Raw genomic sequence first — 17,651 nt, 5'->3', positions numbered from 1 at the left:
AACTGCCCCCAAACTATCTCCAGACTACCTCCAAACTACCACAAAACCCCAGGTTGGGAAAAACTGATCTAAACATCAGGGAGGTGATGGATCTCTGGAGTTTCCATGTACTTCTTCAGCAGTCACGTTCTCAGGTGGGAACTGTAAATAAACCACAAGTAGACACGTTTTCAACTGCTAATAATAATGCAATGCACACAATGTAAGATTGCTCTCCAAACCTCTCTTAAAGGGATATTTCACTTTCAAACATGTTTGGTGTAATTTTATCGTCTACTCAAGCTTTTTACTCCAGACAGTTTTTTCTTCAGCTGCTTGATTCAGTATTTAGATATTTGATATTCATTTTATCAGACCACGCCTCCTTCCTATAAAAACCCATTTCACTTCAAACTCCATTTACAATGTTAGATTCATCTAAAACACCCGTCCTTGGTTCTGGTGACTGATAATGTGAAGGGGCTTTTTTTTATAACTGTTTTTCATTTATTTTATAGGAAGGGGGGCTTGGCCTGTTAAAATGATGATCAAATATCAAGTAACTATTACTAGTAATTATCTAGGGTAATCAAAAAAACCCAAGTAGACAATAAATTATAATTTACACATTACTAGTAGACGCCTCAGGGCGACATGCAACCTCGTCCTAAAGGGCCAATTCTTGGTCATCTGGCCAGTGATGTACTGTATATCGGACCAGTTACCCATATATGGAGACCCCCTTTTATGCCCATACATGGAGATATGGCATTCCCATTATGAAGTTAGATATGGGCTTAATATTGATGACATCAGGGACCTCCATGTATGGGCATAAAAAGGGATTCCGTTAGAGTGTTTCCCATGACATCACAACATACAATCCTGTGTATGCCCATACATGGAGATCCCTATCTGAACCTGCCACACAGATATGGGCCATGTCTTGGCCATCTGGCCAGTGATGTATATCGATGACATGAGGGATCTTCATTATGTGCATAAAAGGGATTCTGGGGAATACCCATATATGGACTTTTACAATGATGTCACCTGTGATATCACCTGTGATGTCACAGTGTTGTTTCAGGGGAACCACAGTGTCAGGCGTGACCTTCAGAGATACACGGATACGTGGACAAGATGTACCGGATGTGTCATCACAGTGACATCAGAGCATGATGTCAGAGCAGCAAACCCATAGTAGACCGTAAAAATGTGTACACACCCCTACACGCGGACAAGCTGTGACATTTCTCATGGTAAACTGAGACCTTCGATCGCAACAAGCTCACATGTCACATCATTAGATGTAGCATGTGTTATTTTTTTACTAGTTTGAAATGTTTAGAGAAAGGTGAAAAATGTGAAAACATTTAAAATAGGGACGTCAAAGTGATTCATTGGATGTGTACTCAAATATTCGATGTACCACATAGCACATACCATGTTTGAATTACTTTTATGCTATAAACATTAATGTATGAACTCTACAGTACGCTTTATTGCGACCACAGATCGCGGTTTACTATCAGAACTGTCACAGCTTGTCCGTATATGTCCGTCCGTCCGGACAGACAGACGTGTACACTTTTTTTACGGTCTATGGGTTTGCTGCTCTGACATCTTGCTCTGACATCACTATGATGTCAGGGGAACCACTCAAACAGAATGGGTTTGCCACTCTGACATCACGCTCTGGCTTCACTGTGATGTCACAACAGAATCCTGTTATGCCCATATATAGAGTTCCCTGATGTCATCAACATTAAGCCCATATCTAACAGGATTTCATATGGGAATGCCCATATATGGAGGCCACATCGGCCACATACCACACTAACGGAATCCATATGGCCAAGACAGCCCATATCTGTGGTTCTACAGACAGGGATCTCCATGTATGGGCATAAAAGGGTATGATGTCATAGACATCATAGGAATAACTGAGTAAGCATGTTTGGACTCTCACAGCATATCTCCATATACATTATATGGATCTCCATATATGGGTACCAGGGGTCTCCATATATACCCATACATCACTGGCCAGATGGCCAAGACAAGACATGGTCACTTGTCGCCCTGAGGCGTCTTATTAGTTTTAGTATTGTATTAAATGTGATGTTACCTATATTGGAGACTTGTTTCCAATGTGGGTCGTTTTTATCCTTGTAGCCCTTGTTGTCAATCCACAAAGTAATCTCCTTTAAATCTTTTTTCGTCATGACGCCTTTAAGCTCCTTGCGCCATTCCTCTACTAGCTTTTTTTCGAAATCCTCAAAACCTCCTTTAAAAACAGCAAGCCTGGTTTTGCTCAGCTTTTTGTCCTGAAAGTTATTGTCGTACTGTCTGCCAGTGAACTCATGTTTGGGCCTTGCACCAAGGATTGTCAGTTTGAAGGTGCCCACAACATCATCCTGGCTTATGGCCTTTGCCACCTCCATTCTGTATGCTTTTGATTTTGTACTGAGAAACATTCGATGCATCTCTGATGGCACAGTAACAGTTGGAAGGTAAAGGCCATGAGATTGTTTCACACTATCTATCTTATTGTAATCCAGAGGAGATGACTTTGTAGCCACTTTAAGCATGGCTTTAGCTAATTTGCTATCCCGGTTCATTTTAATAGATTCTGTTATACTCATCACAGTTGGTTGGTGATCTGCCTCGATGAATCCTCCAACTGGATAACGATTTCGATATGTTTGCCAATCTTTGTACATTTGTATTTTTCCAACCTCCCTTTTGAGCTCAGTACAGGTTTCTGTTATTTTTGGAGGCTTTGCAGCTCCCTCTGCCATATACCAGTCCCCTCCTCTGATTGTTTCAGTCCACTCTTTGCGCTTGATAAAAGACTCCCATTGGCCAGGGTGTTTGAGGAGAGTGTCAGCCTCCATGGATCGGAGGCGTTTTGCTTCAGAAGTGATGTCTTTATCACTGGCCGCTGGTTTCATCCCTCTCGCCAAAGCGTGAAACAGGCAGCTCTTGTCTTTGCTGTATACCCCCACTGTCTTGTTTTTGATTCGTACATCGTAATGACCTTCTGGGTGTTCAGCACTCTTTGGTCTGTAGACCAGTTCCACAGTTTGACTAGCAGGTTTAGTGCCTGGATTCAGCTCCTGCATTTTTCTAAGTTTGCCATGGCTGTCCTCTGTGAGGATTACAACCTTGGTGTCAGTGATTTCTGACAAGACTCTGATATCGAGAAGGGTACCCGCCGTTGTGGGTTTCCTTATTTTTCCAGCATATGACTGTGAACGCTTAAAATCTCCTGTTTGTTCAGAATGAGTGTCTACAGGCTTGTATGCAATGTCATTGTTGTTCCAGCCAGCTCTGAGTAAGTCATCTGTTCTCTCAGTCTTTAATCCAGTTCTTACAGAACGACCAATTAAGCCATTTATTTTGCGTTGGGCATAAGAAACAAGGTGCCTGGAGAACTTCTGGTGGAACACTTCCACAAAAGCATTGGCCAGTAAAGCACTGATGGTACCAGCTAAATCTTGCTTGAATTCGTTCAGCATCTCAGTGTCAGACACAGACAACTGCTTAACTTTCACTTTCTCTGAAAAACCTTTGTCTTGTTTAAATGTATTTAGCTCTTCATGAAGTTTTGAGAAGAAATCCACAGAGAGGTGTGTCATTGAAGCAATGGCATCTGCTGCCAGTGCCCCCATGTGGATACCTTTGATAGTATTCAGAATTACACGTTTGGTTCCTTTGGCCTCTGCTGTAGCCCTAGCCATCACTCCAGATATGGATGAGTTAAGCTTGTTCTGCCAGCTGAGATCTGCATAGAATGGCTGTATTGCAGATTCGCTTAGGCATTTGAAAATGTCCAGCAGTTGACTGTTTCTGTTCTTGTCCTGCAGCAGATCAGAAATTTGTTGTTTATCCTCAAGGTGGGCCAGTATAATGGAGTCCACTAATGCAGCCGTGGGTCCTTTTTCCATTTTGGATTTCACATTATCAAGAATTCCCCTTTTCACATCCTTTTCAATGTTGTTCAGCATTTCTTGCAGTATTTTCTCTTCTGTCTTCCCAAATCCATATGTAATGCTTTCCTCTACCATTGTTTTAGCAGTGCGTGCTAATGCATTCTTCAAGTTTGTCTTTGTGACTTGACTTGCACCATCTTTAGTCAGTTTGGACAGAAATTTTGGCATTAACTTCAGCTCTTTGCCAGACACCTTAATTAACATTTTACAAGATTTGAAGCCCTTTGCAATCAGCTTTCCGACTCCAAACCCAATGATAGATATACCAATGGAAATGGCTTTCTCTATAGCCCATGATTTCCAGCTGAATTCTCCTGTCACCATGGCCTCTATGCCATAGATGCAGTCCGATATGCCTTCAGTGATGAATCCCATGCCGACTACTCCCAATCCAATTACGGTAAGCAATGTCCCTCCAATAATTTGTAAAACTCCTAGAAAGAACACCATCAGCCCTCCCCAGCAGAAATGGGGCTTTTCTTCTACAGAAAATACATATTTCAGGCCTCGGTTGTAGAGATTGTAGGCTTCTGTTTGGAGATCTTCATCAGCAGTCGTCAACAGGGAGAAAACCGGGGATTTTATGACCACTGCATCCCTCTCATTTTCTTTTATTTTGTCCAGTTTTGTGATGGCCTCACTGATATTTTTATCCAAGTGTTCAATCATGTAGTTCTTGGCTGTGAACTGTTTTTCAAGGCTGGTTGGGCTACTGTTGGCTGAGCCTGGAGAGGACATTCTTATAAACTGCAGACAAACTATAGTTTCCTCGCTGAGGCACTTCAGAGATTTCTGTGCCTTACTTAGATCTTCTCTGGCCTTAGTGAGGTAATCCACATCATTCTGCATAATAGTGCAGTACGCATGATTGTAAAACGCTATGGCTGCCCATGTTTCATCTTTCATGGCTTCTTCAAAAAGCCTATTGCTGTCATCCCAACGTTTTTCACTCAGTGCAATATTCCCAAACTTGATGTAGTGATAAATGCTAGAGCACGGTGAAGTCTTATTTTGAGACTGATGTTTTGCCAGAGACAAATCATCTTTCAAGCTCTTTAGCAATTCATTTCTCTTCAATTGGTCAATTTCTTCAGATTTAGTTTGCAGCCATATCCCCCAGAACTCATTCATGATGTCAACAACAACCCTTCTTTCAAATTCATCTGTGTCCCTGTGGAGGTCTTGAAGAGTTTTGCAGTACTCTGAAAATAGATCCTCCCGCAGTTTCATCTCATCAACATCATTCATCATGTGATTTACCTTTTCTGCTGCAAGGCTGTCCCTTGTGCTCTTAGCTTCTTCCAGGGAAGACACTGCCTTTAAGGACTGCTGATCTGCGGATATGATTACCTGAGCAGATCCAGGTTTACCTTTTCGTGCAGTACGGCCAAACGCCTGGTGTTCAACTCTAGTGTTCTCAGAAAGGAAGGAGAGGATGACAAATAATCCTCCATTATTGTTCACCTCTTTGGAAACTTTTATGTCTGTGCCACGCCCGGCAAGGTTTGTGGCGACAATAACATCACCAGGACGCAGTTGCTTATCTATTTGACTTAAACTGTCTCTGTCACTGCGACAGTAAAGACAGATTTTATCATCTGGGATGTTGCTTTTCAGCTCTTCATAGATCTCTTGGGCTTTGTTGATAGTTTCACAGATCACCAGGGCTGCTCTTCCATTTCTGTATGCATTTGGGGTAATTTCACCCATAACCACATGTTTTATTTCAGATTTCCACTCTTCAGTACAAGTCTTCACAGTGCCTTTGACCTCAAATAACTTCTTCCTGTTGAATGTTGGCATTTTACAGGCTGAAAGATTTGGATATAGGTCTTGTAAAAACAGAATGTCTGTTTTGCTCCCAAGTGTCCCTGTTGTTCCATATATCTTCCCATGGTACATTTCAAAAAAGGCGATGTTAGAGACATAGTTTGTCACTGTTGAAATTGTGCTCAGTTTGATTTGGTGTTTCATCTCAACAAACTGCTGCAGACCATCACCCCATTTCTTATTCAGTTCTACAATACCAGTGGATCTGAAGTCCACTGGACAGACACTGTCATTTTCTACAACATATTCCCGTCCCTGCTTCAGTCTTATTGCCAGGAATGCATTCTGGACCCACACTGACACTTTCTTCTCTGTCAGGTTTCTCAGGAATTCAGGGATGCAGATTTTGTCTTTATTGTCTGTACTGGTGTACTGAATCTTCTCTGATATTAATTCTGCAATGGGATTGATGAGAATTTCTTCTGAATCATAGAGAGGACAACACAAGCCTTCTCCCAAAACAAGGAATTTAAGGTCTGGAATGTCCTGGTTAGTGTATGGGCTGGACTTTTTAAGACAGAGCAATCCATTGTCATCTAAAGTGTACACAGTAAAGCCATAAGGCACATACTGTTCAATTTCATGGAAAAATTTTACCATGGCATCCTGACTCACCATTTTCAGTTTGGTAAGTAGTTCATCTTTTCCACTTAGTTCAATATAGTCTTCTGTAAATCCTTTTGGGACAATGTTGGATTCTTCAGCAATGTGTAAAATGTCCATTGGGTCTTCAATTTTGTTTCCTTCTGTGTCAATTGAGTCAAATGTGGCCTTGTAGAATGGAGCAGGGGGACCCTGTACAAATGTGTGTTGTCCTGTAGACAGGAAGCCATACCGACTGACATGGCCCCAAATCATGGCCAGGACAACGTTCAGGTGCTGCATGGAAACCATAGGGCTGGACAGGTATGTCAGCTGAACTCCTTGGTCCAGCAGCAATGAGTCCACTTCATCGATGATGATGCACTGGTAGCTGCGATCAGGCCTCACATCCTTCATTTCAAATATCTGGCGAAGGTGATCTGCAGCGAAGGCTTCAATAGTTCCATAGACCACATCCTTCTGGTAGCATTCTTTTCGGTCTTCATCTTCAGTTTTATTTGTGTTCGTATCGGCTGTGATGTTAAAGTACAGATAGAAGTCGTTCCATTCTTTTACATCTCTTTCACATAACACTGATGAGGTTGACACCACATCTACCTGTTCACCTCTAAGTGCACGCAGCACTGCAAACATGGCTATGACACAAGACTTTCCTTCTCCAGTGCCCATCTCCAACAGCTTTCCAGTGTCAGACAAGGCCAAGAGGCACCAACTTATCAACTGAGTAGATCTGGGCCACCACTTCTTTTCAGCCTTGTGTAGATATACAGCATTACACAAGACTGCCAGGATCTCCTGAAGGGCATCTGTGTCCATGTTGTGACTCTGATTCCTAGCTCTCTGTACATCTTTGTACTTTTTAATTTTACCGGTTTCAATCAGGTTTGTTACATGGTTTACTACAACTTCTACCTTCCTCAATGTTGGTTCATCAATGTCTTTCATCTGCCTTATTTCATCAAAAATAGCATCCATGCTTCTTTCCTCAGCTCCAAGACTCTGTACTAAATGTTGGATCATATTCTCTGTTCCACACGAAACTGAAAGCTGAAGGAGAGATTGTTTGTTCTCATCTGTCCACTTGGAAGAAATCTGATATGTTGCCATGATATGTAAAATCTTCTTGATGGAGATACAGCCTTCATCAAGATGATTGTCAGTTAATGCTCCAAGAAGGTTTAAGGCATCTACTAATGACCACAGTTCTCCAAGATTTGAAGCCAACTGAAAGATTTCTTTTGTAGTTGTTGATGTTTGGAATTGCACTGCACATGCAAATAGAATCTCCAAAAACAATTTGCATCCAGGGGATGGTCTGTTTTCCTGAGTTTCTGTGGAAACCATTCTCAGGAGATTCTCAAGAAAAGTCAAAACAAAGGCCTCATTAGAAGGCAATGCCTTTCCAGTAATCTTTTGTGAGATGGTGGCAATTACGTTGCCAGCGTTTGTGTCACTGTTTGGATTAATTTGGAGTACCTGAAAGAGAGCCTTAAAGAACTTGTGTCTCACTTTCATCTTCTCATTGTGAAAATTACCCATGAGGCTTTGCAGGATCTCTGCAGCAAACATCAGGGCATCATTGTCCTTGAGCCTCAAAAGTTCCAGATTATGAGAAGCATTGAGACATCTTTCTTCAATGACAAATCCACGACTAGGCTGAAGGTTTCCTGTTTTCATCACCTCCAAGCCATAATGAAAATAATCAGTGACAAAGTCATCCATGGTTCCATACACAATGTCTGCTTTGTAGACATCCCTGTGTAATGCATTAGGTTTCCTCAAGTTTGTGTCAAGGGAAATCCCAAGATGCTTGTAGAAGCCAGACCACTCCTTAGTTTGCTCCTCTGCATAACTGTCAGAGGACAGCACAACATTGAGTTTGTTTCCCAGCAAGACTTGTGTGGCTGCAAACATTGCTGTGACACATGGGTCCTCTTCCAAAACAACCAGTTGTTGCGCTGCACTCTTTTCAGTCAGTACCAGCACACACCACTGCAGCATCTGTTTCACTGTGGGCCACCATCCTTTTGTGTCAAAAACTGCCTTGCAGAGCTGATACAGAGAGTTTTGCATGTCATCTGCATTCAGGTTCATACATTTAAATAAATCGCACATAAATGGCAAATTTTTAGGGGCTTTGTGTGAATATTGCAGGACACCGGTAGTAATGCTCTTTATCATATCAATCAAAGAATCATCCAAATTCCTGATCATTTTTAATTCGACTAGAGCTGTGTTTAGACTGCTCTCATCTTGCCTTCTGAGAAGCTTTTGGAAATGTATTTGGAATCTCTTAGGGCCAACAATGTCAAGAAATTGGATGAGAGAGTGTCCAGAGTCATCTGTCCACACTGGTGATATGTCATATATTTGTACCCACGTGAGGACTTCAGTTATTGGAGCATCATCTTCGTATTTCTGTGACAGCACTTTGAGCAGAGTCAATGCTTCTGTTGGAGTCCATTGGTTTGTTCGCACAAGCCTGAGGAGCATTTCAGTGGATTCTGTGTGCGTCTCATTGCCATTTAGATGTGTGAGTATGGACAAGAGAAACTTCAAGCACTGGATTTCCATCGTTAAAATGAATAAAGAGGCTCTCTCAACAGTACTCTGTAGTGATAATGTGAGGTTACTGAGGAATTCTATCAGAAAGAGCTGCTCAGTGGAAAGCTCATCCTTAGCCCACGTTTTGGCTACGAGGGCTCCATCGGGTGGATGGAGCATGAGGTGCATGAGGTTCAGATGTAGGGCTTGAGTAAGCAGGAAACTCTCCATATCATTACAAGCTGATTGGCTTATTGACCCCACCAGGGACTGCATATGATCGGAGATGCTTTGCAGGGAAACATCCTCAGATATCTCCAGAGCCAGAGCACACATCTCTGTGATGAACACTTGGGTGTGTTGCAGTGTGCTGAGTGACGGAGGAGCACTGATCCATTCATCGAACAGAAGTGTGTTCAGGGCTGACAGGACATGCAGCAGTTCATCAGCAGTCAGCTGAGCCAGGCTGAGCTTTGGAACTGGGATGCTGCATTTTGACGAGATTATTTCTAGAAGCTCATCTCTGCCACTGGCTGGTAAGTAATTTGCCTCAAACTCATCCAGATGGCTTATCAGAACATCTCTCTTGGACCTCAGTTCCTCTGAAATGAAGCCACTAAGTTGTTGTTTCTCAAGCTGCTCTTGGGCTTCATTGTGTGACTTTTGTAGTCTTTGATTCAGTCTCCTCTCTTGTCTCTTTCTCTTTCTCTCCTCTTCTCTCTTTCTCTCCTCTTCTCTTCCCCTCACCTCTTCTCTTCTCCTCTCCTCTTCTCTCCTCCTCTCCTCTTCTCTCCTCCTCTCCTCTTCTCTCCTCCTCTCCTCTTCTCTCCTCCTCTCCCCCTCTCTCCGCCTCTCCTCTTCTCTTCTCATCTGCTCTCGATCCCTGATTGGCTTATTAAAGCAATATTCACACTCGTACAGAAAACCATCTCCAACATCTCTGTAGTATTCACCTCCATTAAACACATGTACGTATCGCCCATGAATGTTTCTTTGGCAAAGATCGTCGAAAGAGCGGCATGGAGAGAGTTGTTTACCACACTTGTAGCATTTGCACCCATAGTATTCCGATGGATAATTTCCCATGTTTGCAGAATTCTTCAGCAGCTACAGTAAGAGTGATTTTCATGTGCGACCTGAAAGATACAACCAACATATGACAGGAACTGTTGTTGCTGTTTTTGGTAACAAAAAATTAAAATAAAACAGCAAATAAAAATGTCACTCAACAGAGTAAAGTATGCTTTGCCGAGCTGAGGCCCATAGGGTCCTGGTTTCTTCAGTCAACACAATATGACACTTATTTTAGATATGATATTTATATTGTTATTGGAGACAGCCTGTCACCCGGTATCAACATTTGTGTCTTCTATCAACTTAGTATGACTGTATGAAGTAGTGCACATTTTGAAATGTGCACTGCACAATCATATTCAAATTATCTATTTAACACTTAAGTTCTGTTAAGATTCACTTCACCTTCGTTCTGTTTGCGGGTCATTTTGACCCGGGGGATATTTGGTTTAAAAAACATCACTAATATAAATTTCAACTTAACAAATCATCATCATACATTGACTTTGTCTCAATTCCAAACAATTCATATGCTATATATGGTAAATGTTTGTACATGTACACTTGTACGTATACACTAGGAGACACATGCTTCACAAACACAGACTGCATGTGAGGCACATATGAGCTTGTTGCACCTTCTGCAAGTAATCTGTCTTCCTATCTGCTGTTGTAGGACACACTGAACAGCGCTTTCTCTTGTCAGATGCTTCAACTCTAAGTTCACTGTTTATTTTACCATGTCTATCATTTGGATTGCTTGGAATTGAGACAAAGTCAATGTATGATGATGATTTGTTAAGTTAAAATGTATATATATTTTTTTAAACCAAATATCCCCTGGGTCAAAATGACCCACGAACAGCATTAGAGGGTCAAAATTGTGGGGGGTGTAGCATGGGTGTAGTGGGAAAATGGCATTCCCCCCCCCCCCCCCCCCATAAAAATGATTATCAGGTATTATGATTATACTAGGAGGAAGATTTTTTCCAAAAAAGTATACAGAAAGAGTTAGAATTGGGTTTTTATGTGGCCACACCCCCAGTTCATTAAGTATGCATGGATGGCATGGTGGGTGGTGACCCAGCTGATATAGCCACACCCCACAGTGTTGGGTGAATGGTAAATAGGGGAGGAGTTGATACTGTGACATACTTAGTATCTGTGTTTTTTAACTGACACTTTTCACCACAAGGTGGCAGCCTCCAAGAGAAAACAAACAAATACTAAGAGAATACATCATTTCTCTCTCAAAAAAAAAAAAAAACACATAAGGGGGTCCAATGAAGTACTTTCAACCTCCTAGACACATGAAAAACAGAAAAATTACAAAACTATGGCACCACCTCTTTAAGGACAGTGAGTTTCAGGTGGAAAAAATGAAAACTTTGACCTTTTTCTTTCAAATGAAAACTTAAAACGTGTCAAAATGACCCGAACAGAACTTAAGGGTTAAGTATTTCAATGATGAATTTATGGTAAATTGAATTCTCACCTGTAGATAGACAGTGCGGTCCCACTGGTGGGGGGGGGGGGGGCAGAGAACGATCCTTGCTGCTGATTCAGATCAGCCTCCTCCAAAGTAAACCTGTATTCACAGAAAATCACACATTACACATTAAAATGCAAACAGTAACACAATAATGCCAGTTGCTTTACAGTATATGTCTATACCCTAAGCTAGTATGTAGAAATATATAACAAAATGATATGCTTGTTCAACGTAAACTATCATGTGATGAGATGATACACTGGGTACGATCCGAATGTCAAAGGTCAAGATTGGCAAGCTGAGCAGTGAGGACATTAAGAAATGTTGTTTTGTCCCCAAAGCCTGAATGCACGATAAAATGTCCAAAAGTTGTTCTGAAAGTAAAATATCCCTTTAAGCAAGACCAAATAATAATGTCTAACCTACAGCCGTGATAGAGCGGCCCCACGTGTGAGTACTGTACCAGTTTTACATCATGTTCAATGCCATAGCCAGGCGTGGCAGTTAAATATTCACCCTTTATATAAATACTATCTTAATGTTGTTACTTATTATGATTTGGGCTGCAAATCTTTGGGTATCCCACGATTCGATTCAGAATTGATTCTTGGAGTCATGATACGTTTTTTTCCCCCCGATTCTTTCAAATCCAAACGATTAAATTCAGAAACGATTATTTTCCGATTTAAAAACGATTCTCGATTCAAAACGATTCTCCACCCTTAATTATGACCACTGTCTGTTTGTTTTTGCGTAAACTAACAGTTTAAACTACTACTGTACTGAGCTGTATTCTCCATTTAAGCAATATTACACATATTTTCACGGTTATTTGCATGCCAGCCTGGCTGCAGGAACAAGCCGAAGGCGAGTTCCGTTGGCAGGAACAGACGTCATGAGACAAAAGACAAGACAAAGAATTATGTTTTGGGGAAACGAATAGCAACAACTATGCATAGTGATAGTGAAGAAAGGGAACTTGGAAAGACACTTTCTGACAAACCACAAATCATTTGACTAAAGCTTTCCAGCAGTCAGAGAACTGAAAAATAAGCAAGGAGCTGAAATCTCAGCCCTAAAGCCTTTGGTCAATCAGCTGACCTTTAATCTGTCTTCGTTGCCTCAAAAAAAAAAAAAAAAAAAAAAAAGATTACCGTATTTTCCGGACTATAAGGCGCACTTAAAAGCCTTTAATTTTCTCAAAAAACTACAGTGCGCCTTATAGTCCAGTGCGCCTTATATATGGATCATTCATTGACATTGACATTCCCTTTAGCACAGCTCCATCTGTTGGATGCATAACGCAACGGTAGCGTCTATTATGTGCGCCTTATAGTCAGGTGCGCCTTATATATGAAAACAGTTTGAAAATAGACCATTCATTGACAGTGCGCCTTATAGTCAGGTGCGCCTTATAGTCCAGAAAATACTGTATTTCAGTGTTTTGACTTTGTTTAATTGAAGAAAAGTATGACACATCCAATTGCTGATTTGTTCAAAGCATTCACTCAGTGTTTTTATGGGGCCATGGTCCTCTACTGCTAATGGTTATTTAGATTTGTCTACTTATTTTTTTGTTTTCCATCATCTGAGCCCTAGAATGGATCCTTGCGGAACTCTGAGTGTGATTTTTGTTCACAAAGATGTGTGGCCATTGTTTAGAGTTGCCTTTTATTGATTATTCTATACACTGATTTAATGTTATTTTAACACATGATTATCATGCTGATTGTTTTTATTGTATTACTGTAGGCCTTAAGCACTTTGTAAGCTGATTTGTAGTTATGATCCAAAATACATGATTTGGTAATGGCGGAAAGTAAAATGGACACCAGGGGTGTTTTTGCAACGGCTTATTTACACAGGAACCACACTTTATGTATCTCATATAACATTGAAAGACAGACGGATAGACCATAGTACTTTATCTAGGATAACATCAATTTCATAAGCTGAAAGAGCGTATACATCATTTACAAAAGCAGAAAGGGGAGAGGGGGGGTGGGGGGGGCATGGGGGTTTAGTCTATTTACAAGTTAAGTCACGAGTAGCAGCCGCCTGAAGGTGCTTTTATGAAAAAGTGAACAAGTCTCCTAAAATTTCATCTCAATCCACCGGACTAATACAGGCCTACTGTAACTTTGTAGGCTACTGTACAGTACATGAGAAAGTAGAAAACAGACTTAAAGCGGCACTATAACCTTTTTCTTTTGAATGAAAGCATTTTAATTCTGTCCATTCTGTCCCTCACACAATAATGTATGTCCATACTGTATATGGCCATTCCAAGCCATGGGCTTAATATTTATGACATCAGGGATCTCCATATATGGGCATAAAAGGCGTTCTGTTAGTGTGGTTCCCAACAGGGCATCAATCTGGGAGCGTCCATATTTGAGCATTGCCAAATATGGGTCAACAATGTGATGTCACAACAATGTGATGTCACAACAGGTCAGTAGCTATTGACATTGAGACATTACTCACTGACTCACCCACCCTCTGACGGACAAGATTTGCCGGTTTTCATAGTTAACTGCGATAACTTGTACAATCTGAATGGTAGAGTATGTTAATACAATATACTTGTACAATCTGTATATACAATATAACTTCTACAATCTGTATGGTACGTATGTCAATAGAATATACAGTAGCTTATACAATCTGTAGGTTACTTGGGGTGGTTGTATTTTGTCTCGCTGATCTCTCTCTCTCTCTCTCTCTCTCTCTCTCTCTCTCTCTCTCTCTATCTCTCTCTCTCTCTCTCTATATATATATATATATATATAATTTTTTATTGTGTCAAAGGTCTCCTAGGTGACACAGGGATCTGTTGGTCAATATCCAGCAGGCAGGCTTTAATAGCTCAAATCCTGTTTAACATTGAAAAATATTACCAACTCCAAGTTCAAGCCAACACATCCTGAATGTGCTGGCTGGCTTCCTCAAAAACATGCTTCTTTCATGCTTGAACAGAAACTAAATATGTTGGTACGATTGCAGCGAGTTAACATCTTAATGCCTTTCTTGCTAATTATGGACTTAATTTAATTTATTGTCATTATTCATTAAATAAGACATGCCAAGACCAAGAGTAATTTACATTCACAGAAGTTAATTTAAGTGATAAATAAAATAAAATGACATTAATTTTATTTATTTGTCAGATACGTGTACTGTAATTGAAATTCTTCTCTGCATTTGACCCATCTCTTGGAGCCGTGAGCTGCAGCCGTGCCGTGCTCGGAAGTCAGTGATCAACCCCCCATTACAACCCTTGATGCGTGCCAAGCAGGGAGGAATTAGGTCCCATTTTTACAGTCTTTGCTAAGACCCGACCGGGGAATCGAACCCCCGAGTCCCGACCTTCCAGTCTCAGGGCGGACACTCTTACCACTAGGCCACTGAGCTGGTGAGTTAGTTGTTCTTCATGATTCACTGGGTTTAAATAGTTATGAATGAATGGTACTCACTGGGTGTCATTCAACATCCAGAAGTTGGTCCCATGGTCACAGTGACAGATGAATTACCTGAGCAGAAGATTGACACTTACTGTAAGTTATACTATCCACTCACATTATGGGCCTATGAATGACAGTAAATTATTATGGTTATGATTTACATTTATTCCAATGTGTGCTTGTAGTGGTTACTCTACAACAGTATAAACCTGTGTGACTCCTGTGTGTTCATCTTATTAAATAACAGTCAGAGTTAATATTAGGAGCCCCATGCATGCTCTGTGAAAACCACGTGTTATGCATTATACAATATACATGCGCTTTAATATCTTCTTTTTGTTTTTTAAGATTTGTTTTTGGGCTTTTTATGCCTTTATTGATAGGACAGTAGACTGACAGGAACTGGGGAGAAAGATGGGGAATGACATGTGGCAAAGGTCGTCCGGATCAGGAATCGAACCGGCGACGCCAGCAGGCATCATACTGTAGCCTAGTATGTGGTATGCGCCTTGACCACCAGGCCAGCGGGCGCCCCACTCTGTAATATCTTCCCTGAAAATAGCCAATCTACAAGCTCACAACACGTCATGTTGCAATGCATTGTGAGCTTTTAGATCTCCTATTTTCATGTAATACACATGGGTTCCCAAAGCTTTCAGCTCCCTGCGTCCCAAACATGCGTCATGAATAAACCACTTCAGCACTATTTATTACAACAACTCTAAGGTATATGAATGACATAGTTCAATGTTGAAAATGAGTGGTATTCCCCTTAAGAAAATTGAACATGCGTTAGTTGCGTTCTGCCAGTCTAACTATCTAAAGGTATACACAGAGGGCCACACAGTATACAAACAACAACCAGCGCTGTACACACAGTTTATTTAGAGATTTTGATTGACATTTTGATTGTCCCGGATCCAGTCAAACAGGTTGCCGGTCCCAACTGTCACCTCAGGTGACTGAGCATGCTCCGGCTTGCTCTGGCACAAATTATTGAGAGCGTCTGCCAAATGCCTAAATTGTAAATTTCGGTTTAAAACGTTTTTATACAGAGTTATTTAAGAGTTTAGCTATATTTAGGCCTGTCCTCTTAGTCGAGTATCTTAAAATTAACAAAATCATTGTCATTACATTTTGTGTCAATATATTAACTGTTTTATAGAGTAATAGAATGTAGAGTAATAATTAAGCGGTGAGCAGGTCAGGGATAATGTCTGTCTCAGCAGTCATTATTGAGCGTTGGTGGCATCAGCCTGAAGGGATTTTTATTTCTCGATAACGACCGCTGAGCCAGACGTTATCCCGCTTATTACACGGCTACTTGATAAATTAATTCACTAAAAATAAGTATGTTCTTGATAGTAGTGAAAGTATTCCACAAGTGCTGCACTGGGCATCCAGAAGTTGATCAAATAGAATCCCTTTTCTGTTACTGCAAAAAATCACGCAGTGCACCCGGCTGCTCTGTGCCTTAATTCCTTATTCCCAGCATCATTTGTTGAGCTGCTTAACAACCCTGAGTAATATTTATATTATGCTCTTAATCACAGTCCAAGATCATTGTCAGCCATCTAAAGTAACACTCCAGATTGTAGCACTTCTCAAACATACGTAAGAACACAGATTACATTTAGAAATATACACAGTAATTGTGTGATTTTTCTACCATTATGACTCTACTTTAGATTGAACAGCATTGTCAAAAGTACTCAGAGCTATATATATATTTTTTTCTACAGATGGATAATACGTTTTTATTCTCTTACCGTGTTGTGTTGCTGTTGTGTAGCAAGAAGAGACATGAAAATGTTCTTCTTTATGAACCCTGCAAACCACTCCCACCTATGGGAGTGGTTTGCAAACCACTCCCACCTCCTCTGACCAAACCACGTGGAGCGGCTTGTGTGTGTGCACGTGCAAGTGCATGAGTGCATGTTTTGATGATTATGCAGTTGTGAAAGGTTCCAAGGTTGTCAGAGTTCGATCAGTACTGTTTACATTCAAGAATCCTGTTTTGTGGTTCCTTCCTGTAAATAGTTCTGAGGGAAGGATGCACTCGCCATAAGTTAAATATGTAGGAGAGGGTCCGTATATTCTATACATTTCTTAAGTTCCCGTGGTTATAGTCTGTTTGGACTATGTGTTTAGGGTGTAATTAGGTTATGTTTTTTAGGGTTTGTAATTCTAAACTCCCCTGTGAGGTTAAGTTTTTAGGGTTTTTAGGATTCTAAAAAACCCTTTTAGGGTTAGGGGTTAGGGTTGTAGATGTAACCTTCCCTTGGGTTAGGGTTAGGTTTAGGGTTAGGGTTATAAATGTAAACCACCCCGTGAGGTTAGGTTTAGGGTTAGGGTTAGGGTTGGGGTTATAATTCAAAACTCTCTGTTTAGGGTTAGGGTTAGGTTTTGGGGTTAGGGTTATAAATGTACACTATCCCGTGAGGTTAGGTTTAGGGTTAGGGGTAGGGTTAGGGTTATAATTGGTTATTTGAGTTTTAGTCAGTATAATCAGAAATATACTGTGTCTAGTCCCTTGTACCTCCATTGTTCTCCCTTACAATAGGGTTCCAAATGTGTTGATGGCCCCATCCGGTCCAGTATCAGTTGGGTTCACACTACTTCCTGAGGCATGACAAAGGAATTGTTGGTCCTTTGTTATTCATTCCT

General features: G+C 40.9%; 1 protein-coding gene across 1 annotated transcript; it reads right to left on the bottom strand.

Moving 5' to 3' along the window:
- Window positions 1-4,806: 4,806 nt before the first annotated feature.
- On the bottom strand, window positions 4,807-16,794 carry LOC308287896 (uncharacterized protein). The gene is given in 5 exon segments (XM_080729225.1): window positions 4,807-4,984; window positions 4,986-10,090; window positions 11,524-11,616; window positions 14,997-15,053; window positions 16,754-16,794. Coding segments are annotated over 2 exon segments (5,112 nt in total). The 5' UTR covers window positions 10,041-10,090; window positions 11,524-11,616; window positions 14,997-15,053; window positions 16,754-16,794; the 3' UTR covers window positions 4,807-4,927.
- Window positions 16,795-17,651: the final 857 nt, after the last annotated feature.

The sequence above is a fragment of the Nannobrachium achirus genome (genome assembly GCF_963921795.1).
Source record: "Nannobrachium achirus genome assembly, chromosome: 7".
In the NCBI taxonomy this organism is placed as follows: Eukaryota; Metazoa; Chordata; class Actinopteri; order Myctophiformes; family Myctophidae; genus Nannobrachium; species Nannobrachium achirus.
The sequence above is the reverse complement of the archived record's forward strand: the minus strand, read 5'-3'. Positions and strand labels throughout refer to the sequence as shown.